This window comes from Nycticebus coucang, chromosome 3, assembly GCF_027406575.1.
Source record: "Nycticebus coucang isolate mNycCou1 chromosome 3, mNycCou1.pri, whole genome shotgun sequence".
Taxonomy (NCBI): Eukaryota; Metazoa; Chordata; class Mammalia; order Primates; family Lorisidae; genus Nycticebus; species Nycticebus coucang.
In genome coordinates, this window is record NC_069782.1 from 28,177,893 (window position 1) to 28,199,776 (window position 21,884).

The window sequence follows — 21,884 nt, forward strand, 5'->3', positions numbered from 1 at the left end:
ACCAACCAAGCTCTGAAAACGAAAACATCTGCTTTAGTAGAGATGGAACAGAAGAACCACTCAACTGAATCTGCCAACACAACAAAACTGTGAGAAATAATAAATTATTGTTTTAAGTCACTAAGTTTTGGAACATTCATGTGAAATTTTAATAGATTAAGACAAAATCCAGGATATTCCAGATAGAAATACAAATAGGAGCAAAGACAAAGAAATGGTATAGTACAGAAGATTTTCCATGAATGGCAAGTTCTCCAATAACTGCCACCATTCATGATCCAGCTGTTCTGGTTAAAATGAATCAATTCCAAAACAAGCCCCACTACAATGCTTATCACACGCAAAATGGTTTCAAGGACTCAAAGTTGCAAAACGAGGACCCCTGAGACCAGGGAGTTAAATCAGATAATCTAAGAATACCTCGTATACCTTTTTGCTTCTCTTTCACTCCACCTTGCAGGTATCCAGCAGTGTCATCTGTTCCCCACTCTGCTAAATCCTACCCCTGTACTATGGTCTAAATGTTTATATCCCTGTAAACTTCATATGTTGAAACTTAATCACCAGTGTGAGACTGTTAGTTGGCAAGGCCTCTGGGAGGTGAGTAGGTCATGAGGGCAAAGCCCCCATAATGGGATTAGTGCCGTTATAAAAGAAGCCTCTTCTACCACGTGAAGACACAGCAAGCAGGTGCTGTCTATGAACCAGGAATGGGCCCTCACCAGACATCTGATCTACTGGTGCCTTGATCTTGAACTTCCCAGTCTCTTGAATTGTGGGAAACAAATTTTGATTGTTTATAAGCTACCCAGTTGACGGTATTTTGTTATAGCAACTGAATGGCTACTCTGTGTCGAGGTTCTGCATTCATTTATTCATTCATACATATGACCATATTTTAATGGGCACCAACTTCATATCAGGTGCCATTCTGGGTGCTCAAAATACAATAATGAACAAGGTAGACAATGCCACTGCCTTCCCAGAGATAAACAGTGCTGAGGGAGAGGAGATCAGAAAAGGTTGGAAGAGGGCACAGCTGACCAGAGACCTGAGGTATGTGAGAAAATAAACCATGGGAAACAGCTGGGGAAAGAGCATTCCAGGCAGACAAAAGAACAAATGCAAAGATCTTGAAATGTCTTATAATAAGGAAGAAGGCCAGGGAGTAAGGAAAACAGAGGTAGTGAGGAGAATCAGAAAGGAAGCAGGGATTCAGATCCCAGAGAGACTTGTCGGTAATGGCAACACTCTGGATTTTATCTCTTCAGTCTAATAAAAATCTGTCTCTTTACAGCCTTTCCCAGCCCCTGACCAAGACCCAACAACCTGTATCAGTCACTTCTTGTGTTCCTATCACCTGTGCTTTTATTTACCAGTCTGTATTCTATGGGTTTCTACTTATCTCTTATCTATCAGTTCTATTTCCTCAACTGTGTCTCACAGGCAAGAATCAGTCATATGCTCCTCTCTGTTGCAGGACGTGGCACCTAAGAGATGCTCAGTAAATCTTTTAGGAAGGTGATAATGATGATGCAATCTCGTAGAGTCCGTCATCGCTGTCAGATCTATGATTTCTTCGAACTCTCCTGACAAACTAGTTTACACAATGACTCAGAGGACTGACATCTTTCTAGATATTTTGAGATTACAGTCATGCCACTTCTAGAGTTTCCAACCATCAAATGACTAGGATGAATTCCAAAAGAGTTTTTGTTTAAACAAAGGCTGTGCCACTTGGAATGAGGTCTTTTTACATGGAACCATTTATTAGTACTTGCACTTTACACCACTAGAACCTCAGGAAATGTTAGTTACATTGCTAGTAAGTAAATGCTATTCTATGGTGATCCCATCACCAGCCATTAATGGTGGCCTCCAACTCTTTTCTTTTTCTCTCAATGGAAGGTGGAGGATAATTCCCTCCCTCTTTGAGTCTGGGTTGGTCTCTGTGACTTACTTAACTGATAATATGTAGGAGAATTGGTGTTTGGGGATTTAGGAGGCTATGTCACAAGAGGCCTTGAGCCTTGAGGCTTCCACCCATCAGGAAACCCAGATCCCATGCCTTGGGAAATCTCAGCCTCACAGACAGACTATGTGTCAGTGACTGGGTCAACAGCCCCAGCTAGCTCCAGCCACCCCCCAGGCCAGAACCAGCACCACCCCAGTTCAGGTACCAGATAGCTAAGTGAAGCCACCCCAGTTCAACTACCAGATAGCTAAGTGAAGAAAGCATCTCAGAGGTGGATGCTCCAGCTCCACAGGCCTCGGCTGATACCATGTGGGTCAGAGACAAACTGCCCACATGAGCCTTTCCTGAATTCCTAACCCACAGAACACTAAGCAAAATAAAATGATTGTTTTAATATACCAAGTTTTCAAGTAAGTTCTTTATGCCGCAGAAAAAAGAAAAAGAATCATCATGCAATATCACTACTGATCCACAACTCACAAGAGTGCCTCAAAGTATCCCTTCCAATTATTTATAAAAATGACAAGTATGCACAGACCAAGGTTTGCCCAATGTCCAGTGACTGCTCTGCCCAGAGATTTGATTCATGGGACATAAAGCAGACAGATTAGGTGGCTCTGAAAGAGTACCTTGAATCAATCACACAAATAGAATTTCAGCCCAACAATAGTCACCTGAGATTTATCCAAAGCAAAAGCCATAGTATCCATTTGGATCGTTGCAGGTCACAGAATTAGGCCAGTGACCAAATCACACGAACTTTTTTCAGTCACCCTGCAGGCAAGAAAATAATTTATTATACTACTTTAAGAACACGGGTGGGACTTACAAGAGAAATTAAGATAAAAAGATCCACCTACTAAACAATGATTGCATACAATGCTAGAAATTTCTGAAATTATCCTTAGTTGAATGGTACCAGAATAGAAAACGCTTAACTGCAAGTAGTCCTTTCCTTTAGAACATACTTTGTTTGTACAAAGAAGTTGTATTATGAAAACAAAAATACGCTGAAATGGGCAGGCAATTCTACCCCGAGCAGTATAAATATCACTTCTCCCAACAGCAGTCATTCCAGTCCTGCCGAGAGGCTTCTGGGAAAACAGAAAACAGCAAGCTCATTTCATATCCCACCTCCTCTCTTTCCCCACTACCTTCTTCAAGCCACATTTGACTCTTCAAAAAAAATACAGAACAGGCAGCGCCTGTGGCTCAAAGGAGTAGGGCACCAGGTGGCGTGTTCAAACCCAGCCCCAGCCAAAAAAAAAAAAACTGCAAAACAAAAAAATAATAATAAAAATACAGAACCATTAAGTGGACTGGAGGAGAAGAGTGAGGGTAACACAAAAAGTAACAAATGTTGGCAGTAAATGTTTTTAGAGCATTAATTTTTCACATTAACTGTCCTGTTAAAGTGCGTCTAATCATATTCCATCACCCACGTTTATTCTAATATGAATTTACACTTGCCATTGGTACAACATTTTTAAAAATCAACAGAAGAAAATAATAACTCAAGAAAACACCCTAAAAGCTAAGGGCATAATAATGTGAAAATGGTACACTGCTTTTAAGGAAAAATAACATCTTCTAACTTCCTAAGTACATAATTACCTGAAAAATAATTCATTAGCAACAACAATAAAACCATAACCAAAAAGGAAACCCCAAATGTCAACATTTGTATCACTGGAGGCTCTCTGGGTACATGTATTTTTTAAAAGAGAACTCCAGAATTTAATTAAAGAAGAAAAAAGTGTATTAAACTCTGATGGGAATGTTTAATGAAAAACTAACCATTTCCTTCATAGAGAAGCCATTCTTTCAGCAGCAATAAATCATTAACTCAGAGCAACCCATGTTTTAAGACGTACATAACACACATATTTATATTCCTACACTGCCTCACATTTCCAAAATGCTTAAAAAGCACAAGTAGCGGGTAATGCCATCAAAAGTAAATACAGTGGCATTTTGGTTTGTGTGGCTCCAACAATAAAATGAAAGTTCAACAAGAATTTAAGAAATGAAGCCCAGACACAGATCATGTGCTTTTTGTTTCAGTGACAACATTAGCAGCTCCATCTCTTCCAGCTCCGGCAGCTGTTACTGACGTGTTAAATTCAAAAGACACGGAAGACGCTCAGGTTAATAATGAAAGCAAGTTTGGCTAAATGTCTCACCACATGACACTAAGCTTCTCGCACCTTCTATAGGACCAAAGAAGTCCAAGCCTGGTCAATGATCTCCTCTGATGTACAAGCATTGCTGACAGGGAGATGAATGTATTTCACATTGACCTCTTCAAAAGCATGAAGGTGGTCTGTCTAACGTGCTCAGGCAGACAGGAGACTGGCACCAGGGCGTGGAGGACTGACTTTCCCTGTCCGAAAAGGTCCTACCTTGCAAAAAATAAAAAATAAATAAAAACTATCATTAAAACACAGCTGTGCAAAAGGAAACTTATAATATGTGGAAATTTAATCACGAACTTCCCTTCAGAGTCTCAAACATGGAAACAATTTAATAATTTTAAAAATGGAATTATTTCATCTAATTATGTAATTTATTTTTTCAATTCCAAGAACTGCTGTGATTACCTGATCTATTAAGGCATTGGTTCAACAAACGATTACTGATGGGACAGGCCCTGTCCTAGAGTCTGGGGATGCAGGATGAGCCAGGCCGTTAAGGCAGCCCGGCACTTACAGTCTGTCATGGCAGCCCTGCGCTTGCAGTCTGGGGAACAAGTCCCATCAAGGGCAAGGGAGAATTCCAGATAGTGCTAAATGCTGCATGGGAAATAAAACGGGATGACGTGATATCAAATGACTTGGGAAGTGGCTAATTGAGACTGATTAGGCAGGCCTCACCAAAGAGGCCTGACACCTAAATTAGCAGAAAGGGCCATTAATTAGAGCAAAACTAGAAGCAGGACACCCCAGACAGAGGGAGCAGGCATATCAAAGGCCACAGGGTGGGCAGGGACTTGACCAACTGGAGAGATGAGGAGGTCTGTGTGGCTGGGACCAGTGAGAAGGCAGAAGCCAGCAGGAGCTTCCAGGTCACAAGGGTCCCTGGGGCCTGGTGAGGAACTCCAATTTTATTCTCAGTACAGTGTGAATCCCTCAGAGGAGGGTTTTAAGAAAAGGAAAAACATTCATCTAATTTATATTTTTAAAAGATGGCTCTGATCACTGTGTGGAAAATGGATCTCAGGAGAATACATGTGGAGGTAATTGCAGTAATCCAGGCAAAGGATGAGGACAGCAGACAGATTTGGGGAACTACTTGCTAAAGGAATAGACAGGGGAAAGGTGGGTAGGTGCAGCAGAGAAGGAAGCAACAGTGATTCCTAGGTCTGGGGCCAGAACCACCAAGTAAATGGTGGTGCCATTTCAAATACAGTACAAATGAGGAGGTTGAAGGAAGGGCACAGGGCAATCAAGTGAGTGTTTTGTATCACTCGCTCAGTTCAGAGATGAGAACATGATGTACCAGGCATGTAAATGACTTACCCAAAGAAGGTTACCTGGCTAGTTGAAGAGCTGGAATTAGAACTCGACTTTCTACTTCCTAATCCAGAAGTCTTTCAGTTAGGAGTATCAAATTGAGATTTTCAGATTAAATAATTTCCAGTTTTGCTACTACTAATAATTCATACAAAGGCTTCAAACAATTTGAAGATAAATGAACATTAGAAATCTCTCTCTCACACACACACGCGCGCGCACACACACACACATACACACAAGTTATTCCAATAAGCCCTCTTCTTGAATTAACAGTATTGTACCAATGTCAATTTCCTGGTTTTGACAATGTAGCATGGTCATGTAAGATATTATCACTGGGGAAAGCTTAGTGAAGGGCACCTGGGAACACTCAGTTCTATTTTTTTCAACTTATTTTCTTAATTATTTCAAAGTAAAAATTTATTTTAAAAAGAAAAAAACTTGCCCAAGTTCACAAATCAAAGGAGACTGCCAAATTTTAGCCTGATCGACTGATCTATAGTTCTTTTGACTTATGACATAATTTTTATTCAAATGTTCTTTAAGTTAAAGGACCTCTGAAAAGGTGACACCTAATTGGCACCTGTTTTCTTTGGTGTTTAAAGAGACATTGCCTTGGTGTCCTTTCGGAAGGTAATCAGAGTCTTTGGCTAGATCTCCTTTCTCCCATACTCAAGAACACAGTCAGCATGCAGTCAGCGATCTGGAAGCCAAAATCTGCATTTGGCTGGCTCTGGGAGTCTATATTAGGTGTGAAATGCTGTTCCATGACAATTAAAGTGGCTATGCTTTCATTTCCTGAGTGGATTGAACAAAACAACATAAATGATTTAAACCATTTGCAAAATGAATCAGGAGAGAACTTCCCAAAAAGGTGATTTTGATTTTGTCCAATTTAACCAAGGCCACTGGGCTCAAGAACCTGCAGAGAACTGTCAATATTGCTAATATTGCTAAGAGGCAGTCAGCTGCATCCCCATTTGCAGGATGGCCCCAGTACCTGTGCACTTCTCTGAAGAGTTGTTTTTGTGGGGGGTTGGGGGAGCAGGAGGAATAGAGATATAGAACGTGGGTGGTGGGACAGTGTGATCAGGGTCCCAAGCCCAGACCCAAGAAGAGCTAGGAAAAGAGCTGGAGAACAGGCTAAGCTGCTCCCCTTCCACCAGGGAACTGCAGCATGGAGCATTATGTCATGCGCGGTCACATGCAGATGCCACCTGGGATATGGGATCCATAGTTCCTCCCATAGCCTATCCCCATCAGTGCTGGCAGCAGCACCAACCTGAAGCCAACTCAGGTGAGAAACAGAATGAAAGTCTCTATGTCAACATATTTCTGGAGAAATATGGTGGCTGTGGGGCAGTGAGGGAAGTCAACATCCTGAACAATGCTGTTCAACCTTTTGTATCTCACAGTGCATTTGAACCTATAATTAAACCTCCCAACAAAAATAATTTAATTAGTGATCTTTAAAATTTTTCATGGCACACCTAAGATGCTCTCCTGGCACACTGGTTGGAAACCACTGCCCTGTAAGAGGGGGGCTGGAGTGGCAATCTTCTCCTCCCTGGGCAGTTAGTTCCCTACTTTTTAAAAGCTCTGTGATAGCCGTGGCAGATGTGAACAAGACATGGTCCCTGACTCAAGGGGTTGGCAACCAATGGTGAGAGGGAGGAAGAGAAGAGTTAGATACATTCACAAGTAACAACAATAAAAGACAGAGAAAGAGCATCACAAAAGTCTGTGGAGGATCAAAGAAGAAAAAATATTCCTAGTTAAGGAAAATGTGGAAAGGTCTTCTGGGGAAAGGCAGGAATTCAGCCCCAAAGAATGGGTAAGATTTTGAGAAGCAAAGGCAGGAAGGAAGAAGAAGATTGGAGAAAGGAATATGCCAAAGAAAGAGCTCAGGCAAACGCGCGTGACGAGACATTGGAATGCAGTTATATCAGCAGGAGGAAGCTAAGGGCTCCTCTCTCTTCTTCCAAAGATAAGTCCAGATCTCCATAATTGCCACTTTTTCCAAAAATAGGGAATGCTATACTCACTAATTGAACCATAATCAGGAAACTGGAATCTTCAAAGAAATAAAAAGTTGTGGCCTCCTAAAGACTCTATTTTTTCCAGAAGGCCAAAGAACTGTGTTTGATCAAAAGTCTGTTCTCCCTGGAGATAATGTGGCCAATCTCCTTCTCAATGTTAGCTTCTTTTTCATTGTCATTTCTATGAATCTCCCTTCTACTCTGCTAGCACTGCTTCCACAAGGGACAAGATGGCTGGGGCTCCAGCAGCCAAGTAGGACCATGAGGTCATCGTCAGAATGGAAGTCATGTGTCAAGGATGATGGGGCACAAAGACAGAAAGGGCCTTGGCCTCTGATAACTAGAGCAGTCACAGCAGCCCTGGATTCTGGGAATCCTATAGACGTGTGTGTGTGTGTGTGTGTGTGTGTGTGTGTGTGTGTGTGTGTGTGTGTGTGTGTGTGTCAGAGAGAGATAGAGAGAAAGGAAGAGAGGAGACAGGGAAAGGGGGAGAGAGAGGGAGGGAGAAAGAATATAGAGGATTAAACATCATTCTTACGACAACAGCCACCAATATCAACCCATCCTGGCAAGCCTGGAAATCTCTTGTGACTTGGAAGGTGAGCCACCAAGTAACTCAGCAATCCTGGAGGAGCAAAGGAGAAAGAAGACATAGGAAAAGGAGGGGAAGAACATATCCCTCCTACCTTGTTAAAAGTCCCTGTTACTTGGTTATTCTGTTACATGTTGCCAAATCTAGGCTGGGGTCATATTTCTGAAGTTCCCTAAATGTGAAAATGTCTGAAACTGATTTTGTAGACAGCAAGAATAATTTGAATATTTTTAAGAAAAAACAATCCGATAGCACTAAGGTCTCTGCCCTCTAAAAGTTACAACCTATAAGAAACACACCAGATATGAAGCATAAGATGCTCAGAAGAATAAAACGAGAGGACTTGATCCAACACAGGAGGTGTGGGTGAGCTTCCCGGAAAAAGGTCACACAACCTCAAAGGAGGAGCTGGAGTCAACACAGCAAAAACGGAAATAAGAGCATTCGTACTACGAGCAAAGACTCCAAGTCAAACGACAATAAAAACTCCACAGCATAGCACATCTAAAAACAACTGAAAGAAGTTAACTCTGGCTGATGCACTAAGGACGGGCCTCCGGAGAGTAACATCGGCTGCTGCTGGAATGGCAGGAGGGAACCACAGTGACGTGAGCAAAACTATGACTGCGCAAGCTTCTCTGTACAGGCAGACCGCTTATAAAGTAGTATGGAAAAGTAAAAAGAGCCTATAGAGGCAGGTGCATAACCCAGAAAACAATAATGACATGGATGAAATAATGAAGGCAGGAGGGAGAAGTGGATTTAGGGAGAAAAATTCATTCTGTTTGCAACATGCTGAGCTTAACGTGCCAGCAAGGCATCCTGACAAGATGTCGGGGAGGAAGCACCTCCTGTCCGGACCAGCTTCTTCCCTGGCAGTCCAAGACTCCACCTTCCCTAAAACCCAAATTCACCCTAGAAGTGTTCCCTACATTGCCCTCTCCCCACTCCGTCATGCTTCATGCTTTGGTGGACTCCGTTCACTGGTATTTCTTTGAAGGCTGCTGTTAAATGTGCAGAGACTCACACACATTACCCCTCTCTTGCCATACAGACTATAAACTCCTTGCAGGACAAGGGCTCTAACTTCTATTTCTGACGTAATCCTCTTTATGCTTTTTAATGCTCATAGCACTCTATGAGCACTTAAAATGTTAACAAACTCCTTAGGGGATCAAGAAACCTAATACAGCTATACTTCAGAATAACAGAAATAGTACAATGGCTATCTCATAGACTGGGAAAAAATTCCTACCCTTTCTTGGCATTGCCTGTCAGGAGGTTTTGAGTCTAAATGACAAATGATTTCCTTCAAAGGAGGTGAAAACACAGACAAGATGGGGGATTGGCAAAAATACATAAAATACCTAATGGACAGGAACAAAAGGCTAATGCTTCATGACTGCAAACCGTGCTTAACTCTTTTTGTGGTTAGTACTCAAATGCTAACATTTATCTCATCGCCCCAATACTTAAAACTCTTGAGACTAAACCATGAGTAAGTACACAGGATAAGCTGAAATTAAATCCTCGTGTGAATGTGCAGAGTACAAAGGAGTTTTATCTGTTTGGTTTACCTAATTCTTTTTCTCTTATGTACAATTTTAGAAATAAAAGAAAAGGTTCAATGGTCCTGGTATGACAAATCTCTTCTGGCAAAATTTAATTCACAAAAGAAAAAGCAAAGATAATGACATACTTTCACAGGACAATAATTTTAGAACTAAGCAAGAGCTTTAATCCAGCACTCTGTTGGGCACCAAGAAAAAAAGGTAAACAAAGCTGATTCCGGTCATAAGAAAAACCCAAAGCTCTTTTGGAAAAAGCCCAAGTTTTTTTCTGGCCTTGTTCACTCTATATACCAGAGGTGGGTAGGCTTTTTCTATAAAGGGCCAGAGAGTAAATATTTTAGGTCTTGTGGACCATCAGCAACTATTCAACTCTGTCAGTGCAGTGAGAAAGCTGCCGGAGACAATGTGTCAACAAAGAAACATGGCTATGTTCCAATAAAACTTTATTTATAGACACTAAGATTTGAATTTCATGTGATTTTCAGATATCATGAAACCTCCTTCTTTTTTTTCTCAACCATTTGAATATGTAAAACTTTTCTGATCTCATGGACCAGATGTGGCCCGTGGGCCATGGTCTGCCAACCTCTGCTCTACACCAAAGGCAAGGTACTGAACTGAAATTAAAACTGGCTCAGAAACCATTGAGTTTGTCGCCAAAAGGAGAGGGCTGTTTGGGGAGGAGTGGAAAGGAGGAGAAGGTGAAGGTGAAATGTGCTGAAAGAAGGATTACCCTTCTTTTTCTAAGAAATTAGAAAACTACGGTGTGAGGGACAAGAAATCCAAGCCAAAAAAGGCTGGGGGCCAAAACAAGCAAGAGGAAGCCAAGTCTCTACCATATCTGTGGAGAATAAAGGGGTGAAAAGGAAGTCAGCTTGGAAATAAAAACTGGTCCAGGGGATGGGTGCAGATTAAACTGTAAGAAAGCTGAACGTCATAAAAATGTGCATTAATGATGAAGCCTATAATTTAAGAACCATGCACAAAATTGGTCTGTTAGCCAGCAAGCGTAATTCTAGCGTTAGAAGTCTGTGGAACGCTGTGTCTTAGAGCAGGTGATTTGGGGTGTTCCTGGGAATATCAGTCAAAGAGGCCAAACAACGAAAGCTTCAAATTTCTTTTTTTTTTAATTGTTAAATTATAGCTGTGTACATTTGTGCAATCAAGGGGTATAATGTGCTGGTTTCATATACAATCTGAAATATTCTCATCAGACTGTTCAACGTAGCCTTCATGGCATTTTCTTAGTTATTGTTTGCAGACATTTGCATTCTGCCTTTAGTAGGTTTCGCCTGTACCCATTCTAAGATGCACCGTAGGTGTGGCCCTACCCATTACCCTCCCTACACCCTGACTTCCCCCCTCCCTTGGCCCTCAATCTTGGAATTTCCCTTATTTAAAAAAATGATCTAGGCGGCGCCTGTGGCTCAAGGAGTAGGGCGCTGGTCCCATATGCCGGAGGTGGTGGGTTCAAACCCAGCCCCGGCCAAAAATCACAAAAAAAAAAAAAAATGATCTGGGCCTGGGCAGAGCAGGGCTGCAAGGGTTCTGACCACCATACCCACTCCTATACCTAACTTGTACCTCCAAGACTGAAAACGTCAGCAATTAAGGAGGAAAGGGGCATGCTCCCATGTGAAATTTCATCATTTAAAAAGTTACTAATAATGCTGATAAAATGAATTTATAACCGGATGGACAAGTTAGAAGTTGCATTGGATGGAGATCAGAACATACTCTGTCTTAAGTCTGATAAAATGAATGGCTAATTCATTCGGCTAACATTGACTAGCAGCCACTAAGAAATGTCTAAGAATCAGTTTCATGAAGGGTCAAGTACTAAAGAGTTATATCTGCTGGCGATCCAGAAAAATCAGAAAGATAAGATGAATTTTATTTTATTTATTTATTTATTTTTTAATTATATTATTTTTTTTCTTTTTTTGGAGACAGAGTTTCACTATGTTGCTCTTGGTAGAGTTCCGTGGAGTCACAGCTCATAGCAACCTCAAACTCTTGGGCTTAAGTGATTCTCTTGCCTTAACCTCCCAGGTAGCTGGAACTACAGGTGCCTGCCACAACGCCGGGCTATTTTTTGGTTGCAGTTGTCATTGTTTAGCAGGCCTGGGCTGGGCTTGAACCTGCCAGCCTCGGTGCATGTGGCTGGCACCCTACTCACTGAGCTATGGGCACCAAGCCAATAACATGAATTTTAAAAACAGTAATTATAGTGTCAGGGCTGAACTGTGTCTCCCCAAAATTCATATGCTGAAGCTCTATCACCTAGAACCACAGAATGTGACTATTTGGAAGGAGTGTTTAAAGTAGTAATCAGGCTCAAGTGAAGCTATTAGGACAGCCTAACCCAATCTGACCAGTGTCCTTATAAGATGAGATTAGGTCCCATGGAGAGACCCCAGAGAGACCCACGCACAGAGGGAAAGTCATGTGAAACAGCACAGTAAGAGGGTGACAGTCTGCGAGCCCCGGCAACAGGCTCAGAAGAAATCAACCCTACCAACACCCTATCATAGACGCCAATCTCCAGAACTATGAGAAAATAAATTTCTATTTTTTTTTTGGCTGGGGCTGGGTTTGAACCTGCCACCTCCGGTATATGGGGCCGGCACCCTACTCCTTTGAGCCATAGGCACCACCCTAAATTTCTATTTTTTAAGCCACTTTCTCTGAGGTATTTTGTTATGGCCACCTGGAAAATTAATATAAATAGGGAAGGTGCTTACAGGTTAAGAGGAACATGAGGGGAGCAAAAAAACAGATTCACTCACTTAGCCCACATGTGTTGGCCCTACCAGGTACAAGGCAATGTGCTAGGTTCTGGGTTTACGCAGATGAAAAACTAAGTTTTTGCCCTAAACAAACTCATAGTCTACTTGGCAACAAAATTCTAACATGGTGTGTATGTGCCAAGCCAGAAATATGCCCCTCATACTTTGGAAACCCAGAAGAGTTTCTTAACCAGTTATGAAGGGTTTGTGCAAAGCTTTGAGAAACAGAGATGTCTAGGATAAATGCTTTAAAAAAAAACAAAAAAAACAACTTTCGGCTTGGGGCCTGTGGCTCAAGCCGCTAAGGTGCCAGCCACATACATCTGAGCTGGCAGGTTCGAATCCAACCCGGGCCGACCAAACAACAATGACGGCTGCAACCAAAAAAATAGCCGGGCGTTGTGGCGGGCGCCTGTAGTCCCTGCTACTTGGGAGGCGGAGGCAGGAGAATCGCTTAAGCCTGGGAGTTGGAGATTGCTGTGAGCTGTGATGCCACAGCACTCTACCCAGGGCGACAGCTTGAGGCTCTATCTCAAAAAAAAAAACAACTTTCTTCTGATTAAGTAATAATATACTCACTGGAGAATATACAGAATAGAAACCAAAAAAGAAAATAAGTATCACTGAGAAGGAAGAAGTTTGATGTGAGATAAGGGAAATTTTATTTTCGCCATATTGAATTAAGGTAGAGAGGACCCCAAGTGGAAATATCTGGGCTGGAGACAGAGACTAAGAAACAACACTGAGGCAATAACCAAGCCGTGGGTGCTGGTGGGCTCTGTCCAGGGGGAATGGTACCAGAGAGAACGTAAGAACGATTTCACAAAGCTCAGGAGAGGGTAAGCATTTACGAGACAGAGAAAGAACCAGCTGAGAAGCAAAAGAGCAACATGACGGAGGAGGAGGCAGCAACATGACGGAGGAGGAGGCAGCAGCAAGAACGAACAAGACAGCTGCCCCCAGTGTCAAATGCCACCAGCAGAGCAAGCAGCCACCTGAAAAACACGCGTGAGCACAACCAAAGGTCCCTGATGCAAAGGACAGAACCCAAATGCCACAGCTTGAGCAGCGAGCACACCACCATGTCCAGGTGGGAGAAGGACATTCGTGAAAACCCAAGCACAGGAAAGCTGCCTGAGTCATCCTCAGCAACTGCAAAGAGGGGGAGAGTCAGATGACTTCCAGGCAGTCACAACAAAAATCAGAGTGCGAGCCTCTTATTTTGTCCTTCAAATGCTCTGGGAGCTTCTGTCAACAGAGAAGGGAAAGACAAGCAAGAAAAATCGCATTTATTGATTTACTCACTGGATGCCAGATAAGGTTAAAAATATGACCTACATTTACACAGCACTTAATGTTTTCAAAGATTCCTTGACATAGCTTCCCGTTTAATCTTAACTACCACTGGAGATAAGCAAAAGAAATCTCTTTTTCACATATAAAGCAATTAAAATTTAGGAGGAAAAACTCCCCTAAATAATCCACCAGACCTCATGCAGCAGATAAAAAGGTTCATACGTCTCTAAGCTTAGGACTTCTTTTAAGTTAGTTTTTTTTTTTTTTATTAAGTTTATTTATTTTTGTATTTTTTTGTTGTTGCAGTTTGGACAGGGCCGGGTTTGAACTCGCCACCCTCAGTATATGGGGCGGCACCCTACTCTCTGAGCCACAGGCACCACCTAGGACTTCTTAAGCTTAGAGCCGTACCTCCAAATGCTTACAGAGTATTTTCACATAATGAAATGCTGTGTGTGTGGCCGTGGGCTCAGCTTCCTCATCTAAGAAATGGAACAATAATAGTATCAAATAGCATCAACACCCTATACTATTGATAAATGCATAGCACATAAAGGGACTCAATAAATAAATAGCTCAATAAATCTGAGTCACTATCACCTTAAATTCCACAAGCATAACCCATTTACCAACCCACCAAATCCACCCCCCCGACACACACACACTGTGTACCCTCCCTACTATTCCAGTGAACTTGCATAGCTACCCAAAGCAGAAATCTGCACGTCATCCCAGAATCATCTTTTTTCCCCAGCTCTGTTTTCAACCTGGCAATAAATCCTTCTAATCCAGTGCTTCTCAACCTTTTTCTCATTACTGCTTCCCTAAGAAAACTTTTTAGATTTTTTTTCCCCGAACTGCACCTGCTCCTTTGAAATTTCAACACCACAGATCCACATGTCTGTTTCTGTACTATGACTCTTTAGAAGGCTACAAATCACTTTAATATCTAAGATATTTGTACATACCCTCTCCTAGCTATCCCCAACTCAATTTTCACCCTTGGGGGTCATATCACCCCATTGAAAATGTCAATTCTAAATCTCTCTCAATCCCAATCCCCTTTCTCTCTGCGTCAAGCCAGTGCCTTGTCCTCACAGTCTGTCACCTGGATTACTCCTACAGCTTCCTACCTGGCTCCTTGGCCCCATTTCAGCCAGCATCCCATCCGTACGCAACCAGAATGATCTTTCTCATTGCAAGCCTGTCAAGTTAATCCCCTTCTCAAAATCCATCAGTTGTGCTCATCACCTGCTGGGCCTTCACTTGCACTCTAGGCTGACACCTGTAATCCTAGCATTCTGGGAGGCCGAGGTGGGTGGATTCTTTGAACTCACGAGTTTGAGACCTGCCTGAGCAAGAGCAAGACCCCATCTCTAAAAATTACCCATGTGTTGTGCCTGTCGCCCCAGCTACTTGGGAGGTTGAGGCAAGAGGATCACTTGAGCCCAAGAGTTTGAGGTTGACACTCTACACAAGATGACAGGGTAAGACTCTGTCTCACACACACACACAAAAGGCTCCCACTGAGCAGTTTTGTACCTGAACCTCCAGCCTTAGCTGCCACCCTGCCCACCCTAAACTCACCAGGCACTGGGCACACAACTTATAGCCATTACCTCCACACACTGGCACTGCACTTTTGATCACCTCTGCCCACAATGCCCTCCTCTTGTGCCTTCCTAGCAAACTCCCAGGAACTCACCTTCAACATTCACTGAAATGTGTACATGCCCTATTTAAAGTCTGCCCTAACCCTGTCTTCCCACAGGCCAAGTGGAGCAGTCATTGTCCAGTCATATCTCTCTCAGTCTTAACGATTTGGGTCCAACTAAGGATAACAACCACCGATGTTCACTCAACGTTTGCTACATCCCACACTCTCTTCTAAACATTTTACCTGTGTTATCTCATTTTTCTGGAGCACCTCCAGGGCAAGCAGTATAGCTTATTAACCTCTGTACCTGTTTAACTCCTGGTACGTAGCAGACATTCAATAAAAATGCTTGCTGAAATGAAGCAGGAAGGTAAGTGTTAAGAGTTTCTTGCACTGTTCTCTTACCACTGATTCCCACTGCCTTCTTGTTCCTACAATGGTTTATGGTATTTGACCAGGTGTTAAGGAAGGGACAGGATTGTTCCGTCAAAGATTTTAATCGCCTCTTTTATACTCTGTGACTGAATGAAAAAAGTCATCAGAAATGCACTTCCAAGTGCAAGGGGAAAAAAAAAATCTACTCCACTATCCAGAATACCCACATATTTACAAATCTAGTCTATCTGAAGGGTATAAACATATTTTAAAATGCCACTGACAAGAGCTTATTCACATACAGTCCAAGAGTTTGAGGAAAAAACAATGAAGAGAAAAGATTTAGAAACTTAATAGTTAAAAGCATTCAAGCAGACACTGAAAAAATAGGGTTGTATAATAATCTAGCAAAACCCTTTGAAACAGTATACTCATAAAAAGATAAACAAAAATACTTTTAAACGGCACAGTGAAAGATACTCTTCATAATTCCTTAAGAGTCACTAAGAGAAGGTCATTTAAGTTCAGTGCTTCCCAATCCTACCCTCCCTCCACTAGCTGAAACAGCAACATGGCTTGATAATAATTCAAAAAGACTACTTCAAGTTGATTCAGAAGTTTTACTCTCTGAAGAAAAACACATATATTTTGTTAAACACACACATATAATCTTCTAAATTTTCTTCTTTAGTTGGCATCACATAAGAAATTCCAGATTTAAGCATTAGAGTCAAGTAAATAGTAACATTCTACAAATAACCGGAGCTTAGAAAAAAAGAGCTTCTGAAACAGCTACGGTAATGATGGGGTTCAGGACATACCGGCCACATACATGGCACTTGGAATCTGAGAAACAGAAAGAAACAGGGAGGTCATTTCACCTTCTCCATATTCTTCTCCTCCAAAACAGGTCATAAAACCTAGAAGGGATTTTCTGACCTTACTGGGAAACAGGTCGTAAGACCCTCGTGTGAGAGGTGCCTTCCCCATCCTCAGACAAAGGGAGAATCCTGATCTCTGAAGACACAGGTCACAGAGAAGAATATGAATAAATAAGCCTCGGTAAGTTTCTTTCAGTTCACTACCACTAGATCATACACCTTTTCTAATCACATTTCTCCACAACTGTCCATATTTCATCAAACCCAGCATAAAAATACACAAGTTTAGGCCAGTGGCTCATGCCTGTAATCCTAGCACTCCAGAAGGCCCAGGTGAGAGGATTGTTTGAGCTTAGAAATTCAAGACCAGCCTGAACAAGAGTGAGACCTGACTCTACTAAAAATTAAAAAAAATGAGCCCAATGTGATGGTGCTCACCTGTAGTCCCAGCTACTCAGGAGGCTGAAGCAGGAGTTTCAGGTTGCTGTGAGCTAGGCTGATGCCATGGCACTCTGGCCTGAGCAACAGAGTAAGACTCTGTCTCAAAAGCAAAACAAAATAAAACAAAAAACACACAATTTTAACTCTTTGGGTCCTCATTTCCTTATAAAGGTTCTTGTGTCATATATAATTTATATTAAGTAATTTTTTATACATTGTCTTTTGTCGTAGAAGCCTCTACCATAACCTTAGGATGAGTGAAGAAAAGAGATTTTTCCTCTGCTTTAGTAGAAACTCAAATTTTTAGACCATTTATTATAAACAGCAGTTATCTCTCATTTACTAATTTATTGTTTTAATTGACAAATAAAATTATATATATTTATCATGCATAGTACAATGTTTTGAAATACATATATCATCTCAGTCTTTAGCAGCACAGACTGGGTAATTTTTAAACAATAGAAATTTCTCATAGTTCTGGAGGCTGAAAGTCCAGGATAAAAGTGCAGGCCTTTGGTGTCTGATGAGGGCTTTCTCGCCCAGTTTTCACATGGCAGAGGAGCTAACACTGAGTTCTCACACAGCGGAAAAGGGCAAAGGGCAAAGGGCCCTAAACTAGTTCCTTCCTGCACTACTCCATTCATGAGGGCAAAGCTCGCAGGACCTAATTACTTCCCAAACGGCCTCACCCCTTAACCTCTTTTGCCTCACTTTCCATGATTGGAACAGTAGTAACATAAGAGTTATTTATATCCTACTGCTCAAGGTCATCACCGAGGTCTGATTTTTCATACACGTCTGCCTCCTAGGATACATTTATCACATAGTGCACAAAGTTAATCACGGCTGCAGATACTGGTGTGCTGGGAGCCTGTCAAAAAGTCATGCAAAAAATTCAAAAATTTCAACCTCCAGCATAAATGGGTTAAGAACACTAAAATGGAGATCGAGTTAAATTTGGGGAGACATTCAGACTACAGTATCTCTCAAAACACATATTCATTATGGAAAGGTTAAACTGAGACAATAAACGTAGGCAATACCTCAAATACTTAACATTGTTTGGGATAGGTTAAATTTTACTTATTATCCCTCATTATCAGATACCAAAATCTGCAGATGTTCAGGTCCCTGATATAAAATGGTATAGGATTTGCATGTACCTACCTACATACATCTTCTTATATACTTTAAATCGTCTCTAGATTACTGATACCTAATACAATGTAAAATGCATTATAAATAGTTATTGTACAGTATTTTTTTATTTGTATTATCTTTTATTCTTGTATTGTTATTTTTTTTTCCAATTTTTTTTTTTTTTTTTTGAGAAAGAGTCTCACTATGTCAGTCTCACTCACCCTCAGTAGAGTGCTGTGGTGTCACAGCTCACAGCAACCTCAAACTCTCAGGCTTAAGCAATTCTCTTGCCTCAGCCTCCAGAGTAGCTGGGACTACAGGCACCCGCCACAATGCTGGGCTATTTTTTGGTTGCAGTTGTCATTGTTGTTTAGCAGGCCCAGGCCAGGTTCGAACCTGCCAGCTTCAGTGAATGTGGCCAGCGCCCTACTCAATGAGTTAGAGGAGCTGAGCCTTTTCCCAGATATTTTTGATTTATGGTTGGTTGAACCCACAGATGCAGAACCCATGGCAATAAAGGGCCAACTATAGGTTATTAAGTATAGTCACTATGTTGGAAGGCAAACTTCTTGAACTTACTCCTCTTTTTTTTTTTTAACTGATGATTTTACCCTTTATACTTTCATTATCAATTACATTTTCATGCTAAATTAACTTGGTATTTATAAATTAACTTGTAATTGATAATGCTAATTATACTTTAGCATTATCAATTACATTTTCATGCTAAATTAACTTGGTCTTGAAAGGCAATTTTCCTTTTCTTCAATCTGTACTTCTTGATTAGGATAATCCATTTGCAAGTTTGCATTGTTTCAGCACCTCATTGAATCCCTCACAGAGCTTGGTATCAGTCTGGTTCTGGGCACATTCCAAAAACTGTTTCATCTCATAGAAGCAAGGGCCAACCTGCTGCTGCTCTACTGGCTGGCTTCCGAGAGGCTCCTGGTAAGTGATGTCGGGGTTTGAGGGCTCAGCATTACGTCCTCTACTGAAGTCCCCAGTGATGGCATGACCCAGAGTGTGCACTGCAGAGCCCACAGCCACACCAGCTGCAGTAGTTCCATTTGGGCCATCAGACCAGGCTGCGGGGTGCAGCAGCAGGTGAGCCAACTGCAGATGATGGGGCTGCTGGTGCTGGCCTGGGGGCAGTTCTCATCTGAGGTGCCCAGCTGGCCGGAGGAGCCATGCGGGAGATGCGGCTTTGGCTTCCACACGGCATTACAAGTGTGCAGATCGTCGGCGTCTAGAACTGAGACCGAACTTACTCCTCTCATCTAAATGAAATTTTGGATCCCGTGACCAACATCTCCCCAACGACCTCTCCCTCAGCCTTTGGTAACCACCATTCTACTCTCTGCTTCTATGAGTTTAACTTTTTTAGATTCTACCTGTAAGGGGAGATCATTTGGTATCATCTTTTTGTGTCTGGCTTATTTCACTTTGCATAATGTTCTCAAGTATCATCCATGTTGTTACAAATGACAATATTCAGTATTTCCTTCTTCTTTTTTTTTTTTGCAGTTTTGGGCTGGGGCCAGGCTTGAACTCGCCACCTCCGATATATGGGGCCCTACTCCTTGAGCCACAGGCGCCACCTAGTATTTTCTTCTTTTTGAAAAACTGACTAGTATTCCATTGTATATACATATATAGTATGTGTATGTATGTATATATATATATTACATTTTATCTATTTCTCCCAAATTACGTTGAGTGCATATCTTTGCTATTGTAAACAATGCTGCAATGAACATGGGAATGCAGCTATCCCTTCAACATACTGAGTTTACGTTGTCTCAGCAGCAGGATCACTGGATCAGATGGTAGTTTTATTTTAAATTTTTTGATACTGTTTTCCATAGTGGCTGTACCAATTTACATTCCCACCAAGTAGGCAAAGGTTCCCTTTTCTCCATGTCCTTGCCAACACTTAACTTTCATCTTTTTTAGTAACAGCCATTCTAACAGGTGTGAAGTCATATATCATTGGGATTTATTTTGCATTTCCCTGCTGATGTGTGCTATTGACCATCTTTTCATACACCTGATGGCCATTTGTAAGTCCTTTTTTTTAATGACTTCAGATCCTTTGACCACTTTTTAATTGGGTTATTTTGATTTCTTGCTATTGAGTTTGTTAGAGTTCCTTGTGTATTTTAGATATTAACCCCTTATCAGCTATATAGTTTGCAAATAGTTTCTTTAAATATTTTCTCCTATCCCACAGGTTGCTTCTCCGCTTTGCTGTTTCCTGTGCTGTGCAGAAGCTTCTTAGTTTGATGCGATCCCATTTGTCTATTCTTGCATTTGCTGCCTATGCTTCTGTGGTCATATTAAAAAAAAATCATTGCCCAGACCAATGTCACAGAGCTTTTCCCCTATGTTTTTTTCTAGTAGTTTTATAATTGCGGGTCTTATTTAATCCATTTTGAGTTAATTTTTGCGTCTGGTGTAAGAAAACAGACTAATTTCATTCTTCTGTATATCCAGTTGTCCGGAAACCATTTATTGAAGAGACTATTCTTTCCCCATTATGTGTTCTTGGCACTTTCATTGAAAATCAATTGACCATGAATACATGAAAGTATTTCTGGACTACTGGTCTTTGTGTCTGTTTTTATGCCAGTATCTTGTCATTTTGATTATCTTAGCTTTGTAGTATATTCTGAAGTCAGGTAGGATGATGCCTCCAGAGTTTTGTTCTTTTTTGCTATTTAGGGTCTTTTGTGGTTCCATATGAATTTTAGAATTATTTGTCTATTTTTCTGAACAGTATCACTGGACTTTTCATAGTGATTGCACTGACTCTGTAGATTGCTTTGAGTAGGATGGATGTTTTTACTATATTAATTCTTCCAATCCACAAACACAAGAATTTCTTTCCATTTATTTGTTTTCTTCAATTTCTTTCATCTATGTTTTATAGCTTTTAGTGTGTACAGGTGTTTTTTACTGCCTTGGGGTTTTTTGTAGCTATTGAAAATGAGATTGTTTCCCTGACTTCTTTTTTAAATAATTTGTTTTTGGTGTATAGAAACACTACTGATTTTTATTTACTGATTTTGTATCTTGTAACTTTTCTGAATTTGTTGATTAGTTCTAACAATTTTTTGGCAGAGTCTTTACAGTTTCCTATATATCAGATCATGATACCTGTAAAGAAAGACACTTAACTACTTCCTTCCAAGCTAGATATCTTTTATCTCTTTCTCTTGCCTAACTATTTTGGCTAGAACTTCCAGTAGCATGCTTAATAGGAGTGGTGAAAGTGGGCATCCTTCTATTGTTCTTGATCTTGGAGGAAAAGCTTTCAACCTTCCACCACTGAGTATGATGTTAGCTGTGGGTTTAGTGTATTGAGGTACATTCCTTCTGTACCTAATTTGTTGAGAGTTTTTATAATGAAACGATGCTGAATTTTCTCAGATGTGTTTTCTGCACCTATTGAGATGATCACGTGGTTTTCATACATCGTTCTGTTTATGTGCTGTGTCACATTTATTGATTTGTGTACGTTGAATCATCCTTGCTTCCCTATGATCATGATGAATGATCTTTTTAATGTATTGCTGAATTAAGTTTGTTAGTATTTTGTTGGCAATTTTTG

General features: G+C 41.1%; 1 protein-coding gene and 1 pseudogene across 8 annotated transcripts in view; both read right to left on the reverse strand.

Moving 5' to 3' along the window:
- Positions 1-21,884, reverse strand: part of CRADD (CASP2 and RIPK1 domain containing adaptor with death domain) — a 286,998-nt gene that overhangs the window by 135,538 nt on the left and 129,576 nt on the right. For 4 of the 8 annotated variants that reach the window (XM_053582444.1, XM_053582447.1, XM_053582443.1 and 1 more), the window contains one exon: positions 8,068-8,154. The exons of the other annotated variants lie outside the window; for them this stretch is intronic. In XM_053582444.1, coding sequence (XP_053438419.1) covers positions 8,068-8,154 — 87 coding nt within the window. The remainder of the gene's footprint in view (positions 1-8,067; positions 8,155-21,884) is intronic. 8 annotated transcript variants of the gene reach the window in all.
- LOC128580526 (coiled-coil-helix-coiled-coil-helix domain-containing protein 2-like) lies at positions 18,980-21,110 on the reverse strand (annotated as a pseudogene).